The 4,419-nt window shown below is 43.4% G+C and overlaps 1 protein-coding gene across 1 annotated transcript; it reads right to left on the bottom strand.

Annotated features, from left to right (window-relative positions):
• Positions 1-644: 644 nt before the first annotated feature.
• TSHB (thyroid stimulating hormone subunit beta) lies at positions 645-3,640 on the bottom strand. Its single transcript, XM_063418662.1, has 3 exons — positions 3,539-3,640; positions 1,601-1,763; positions 645-914 (listed from the first exon to the last, which is right to left on the bottom strand). Exons 2-3 carry the CDS (start codon positions 1,760-1,762, stop codon positions 672-674), a joined length of 405 nt encoding a protein of 134 aa, XP_063274732.1. The 5' UTR covers position 1,763; positions 3,539-3,640; the 3' UTR covers positions 645-671.
• Between the last annotated feature and the right edge of the window lie 779 nt (positions 3,641-4,419).

Here is a 4,419-nt window from a genome sequence, read left to right as displayed (position 1 = left end):
AGATCTGCAGTGTCTAAACTAATATTACATAGATGGAAAAATACTGCTGCCAATTTGAAGGCTGTAAGTATCTGTCAAAATCTATTTAAAATGTTCAATACCAAGAATGTGTGTGGCCTCTTTTTTAACTCTGAAATATATCAAGTGAAATATGTGAACTCTGAAATAAATCAGTATCAAATTCTGAAATATGTGAATATATTGAATCTCTGAACATCTCTTCACAGAATATCTGGGATTTGTGAGCAAAGGCTGATACATCCACACAGTCCTGTCTCCTTCTTCCCCAAAGTAAATTTCACGTGGGTTCTCAATACAAACATGCAGCCCTTATGATTCTTTTTTGCTTCAGAAGACCCAATCAATTAAAGCAACTTATGATACACCCTCAGAATAAATCTCAATACAAACATGCAGCCCTTATGATTCTTTTTTGCTTCAGAAGACCCAATCAATTAAAGCAACTTATGATACACCCTCAGAATAAATCTCAATACAAACATGCAGCCCTTATGATTCTTTTCTGCTTCAGTACACTCAATTAATTAAAGCAACTTATGATACACCCTCAGAATAAATCTTTGTGCACAGCAGTTTGCAAACCGAATATGAAATACAACTTTTATTTCAGTTCAGGTGAGCAGAGCAGTACATTTCATCCCGTGAAAGCTTTACAGGTTACAGAGCTTCTGTGGCTTGGTGCAGTAGTTTGTGCTGAGCCTGTCCCGGACACAGTCACTGTAGTCAGTGTTGCACTTGCCACACTTGCAGCTGACAGCCACGGGGTAGGAGTAGTAGGGGAGGGTGTGGTGAGGGCAGCCCGGGATCAGCGCTGTGCGGTACAGCATCTCCTTGTACGTGCACACGTTCTGCGACAGAGCACTCCTCAGGAGCAGCTTCTTGCCATTGCTGTCCTGCAGAGGGAAGGGAAATGTGTTGTTTCACTGAAGCACACGTGTGTCAGAAACGTCCTGTGAGGTGCAGAGACCAAAACTCATACCTGAGCCCAGCTCGGGTACTGCTGAGTTCAGAGCTCTCATTGTGACTGGAGCTCCCTCCCCACACAGACACATTGCCCTTGGTTTTATAATTTATAATTTTATAATTTAACTAATCCACATGGCTCAGAGTGTTCCCTGTGCATTGTGATCTCCTCTGGCTCCCTGCTGCCCAAGCTGGAACTCAAAATGCTGTGTTGAACAGTGAAGTTGTGTGGAGTGATGTGGCTGCTGCACCGCTGTCCCCACAGCCAGCTGAGATAGCAGCAGTGGGAGCAGAAGTTACCTAAGTTATTTACATTAATTAAGAGTGACCCAATATAATCTGCCCCTCACCTTTTCCATCTTGCCCTCACAAACTGCCCACAGAGGCTCTGTAGTGGCAGCAGCAGTCGGGTCTCTGCTGTGCCACTGGTGTTACCAGATGCTTGGCATTTTTCATCCCCACCTTTGCAAAAAGCTGACTTGAAAACATGGCAACGGTGCATTTTTTCTGCCTGTGATAAGCTCTATTGCAATTAAACCATTTGCACATTATTTTCTGGGAGAACAGAGCCTTGCTTTGCCGTGGTGGCTGTTACAGGAACAGCTGTAGCTCGTACCCGCGTCATGCAGAATCCAGCGCAGATGGTGGTGTTGATGGCCAGGCAATAGGCACATTCCCGTTTCTCCACGTGGATTGTGTACTCAGAAGGGGCACAGAGTGATGCTGTTTGTCCAAAAATCAGGCCAAAGAGGAGAGACATCACAAAGAAGGGACTCATGCTGGATGGGGAAGAACAAATAAAAGAAGAGCAAACCACAGGTAAAATGGGATGTGCCTTCCAGCCCTGTCCTCAGCATTCGGAGCAGCCAGGACAGTCACAGACCTGGAGGAATCTTAAAGTTTCTAGCTACAGCTGGAACATTTCTTTCCAGTCTCAGTCCTTATTGAAATAATACTGACCATTAACAGAGAGCAAGGGCAAAGAGGCCATTAACAACATAAAAGAATTTACTTTTCCCCCACTTAAGCATATTACATGCAACTTCCCATTAGTGAGTGATAAAATCCTGACACAGAATAAATAAGAGGAGCTGAAAGATTTGGAAGTGTGACATGTAAGAGAACATGAGCTCTAGAATTAAGCAGAGATATTAAAATAATCTCACTGCTTTAAAACAATTTTCTATAGAAAGTATCTTATAAAATGTAAAAGAGACAAAAAGACAAGGCTGTACATATCAGGCATAAAACTGGATTTTTCAATTTCCAGTGGCTTAGAGACGTGATGAGATGGGAACACAGCCAAGAATTAAATAATAGATTCAAGCAAATTACAATGAAGAACATCAACAAAGAGTTCAACTCAATGAATCCTGCTTTATCTGTCTGTTGTGCTGACCTCATTTCTCAGACCTGTGGAGGGATCCTGAGAACAAAGCCTTGATTAGCTCCAAGACGATTTCAGGAACTCCTCTAGAGCCTCTAAATGATAAACTTTAAATGACAGTGTCTACCAGCACCTGGACATCACCCTCTGGTCTCTCCCAGCTGCCAGCTCCCCATAGCAAAGCCATCCAGTGCACAGGCTGGTTTACCCTGTAGCTGCAACAACACCAGTCTGGAAAGACCAACCTCTTGTCAGCAGAATTCTCCCCTATTACAGGAACCTGATTCTGCCTTGAGCTGGGAGAGGCAGTGACCCAGCACAAGCTCTGTGTGTGCTTTATACTCTCCAGCCTAATTCCAGGCTGATCTTATTGTTTATATAATTGCATCTGAATTGCTGCTTTCTTATCACAAAGTCATCTATTGAAAATTCATACTGAACCACAAAGCAAATGTGATAGGAACAAACGTGTCCATAATATCCTAACCTGGAAACTGGAGCTGCAAATCTAATTATATTAACAGTCATTCTCTCCTCAGGCTTTTAAGCTAAGCTGTGCTTTTAAAAAGTTGTTATTATTGATTCATTTAATTGCTCCATAGGACAGCAAGACCATGGCAGGAAGGCTGGCATGGAAATGGAGTCCTCCAGAATCACAGACAATGAGTTTTACACCTGAGTTTTGCTAAGGTTTAACAGGGCCTGGTTCACTCTGCTGCTCCTCAGCAGGCACAGCTGGGAGATGCTGGCACAGGGTGCCCAGGGGACCTGTGGCTGGCCCAGTTCTGGAAGTGTTCCAGGCTGGAGCAGCCTGGGACAGTGAAGGTGTCCCTGCCATGGCAGGGGTGGGATGGGATGAGCTTTAAGGTCCCTTCCAACCCAAACCACTCTGGGGTTCTCTAAGTCTGTGCAGTGCCCATGAAGCAACAAATCTGAATCAAAGCCCCTGCTCTGCAGCCTGCTTAGGCACAGCCTGACTGACCTGCTCAAGCAAAACAGAAATTGTCTGGTCTGGAACCTACACAGCAACTTGAAATAACAAGCAAGTCACTCAATACTGATTGACAGGGAAAAAACTTAGAAAACCACTCTTCACAGCACAGTAAGAAACAAAATATTGCATCAATACCAATGAAAAAATGTCCCCAGAGGGGGGAAAACACTCACATTTGGGAGAGCAAGAGGGAGAAGAGGTCGACAAAGCCAATATTGTCTGTCAGCCCCTCCGGGAGCTCCCTGCCTGCAGCTCTGGGAACACGTGCCCTGCAGGCAATCACCTAACTCCCGTTTGGAATCTGATCTGATGCATGTCTTATGCAAGTCAACCACATTCCTGATTTACGTAGCCATAAGAAACATGGCAAACATGAGTTTGAGGCGGTAAATGTGGTCACTTTGAGCTGATGGAGGAGTGATCCAGTTGGTCCCAACTGGTGTTCAGCTAATTCCTGAATAACAGTGGCTCCTTTTCCTGTGGTTTCGGACTGCTGCACACAGGTCTGTGTCCTGGGCTAATTTTTCAAGCATTTTTTGGATAACATAATAGAGGCTTTGTTCTAAGACTAGCCAAAAGCTTTCTGTTTCCATGGAGTCTTTAATTCCGGGTTAATTTCTACCATATAATTTCTCAGGAATTAAATATAATTTAATTATATTTAAACCTCTTTCTGGCTTAGGGACATGAGCAGAGTATTAATTGTACTCTTTGTAATATCTGTCCATCTCACTTAGCAACAAGAGTGTCACACTCACTTTGCTACTAGTCCACTATGTTATTTAGCTCTGTATTTTTATGATATATTTGGAATACAAACACTCAGGTTCTCTCAGGATACACTACACAACCCACACACAGATAATGTAAATGTGTGTATATACACTGTACACACACACTGCATACACTGTATGGGCTTGGTTGTTCGAAGCTTTAACCACAGAAAAGAATGTTTGTCCTTGGGAAATGCAGAGAGTACTTCAAAGGACACAAAGAACCTGAAAGGAAAAGAACACAATTCATAACACTGAAACCCTCTCAAAGTAAGAATTAA

The sequence above is a fragment of the Prinia subflava genome, chromosome 23 (genome assembly GCF_021018805.1).
Source record: "Prinia subflava isolate CZ2003 ecotype Zambia chromosome 23, Cam_Psub_1.2, whole genome shotgun sequence".
In the NCBI taxonomy this organism is placed as follows: domain Eukaryota; kingdom Metazoa; phylum Chordata; class Aves; order Passeriformes; family Cisticolidae; genus Prinia; species Prinia subflava.
Note: the sequence above shows the minus strand (reverse complement) of the source record. Positions and strands in the feature narration are given on the sequence as shown.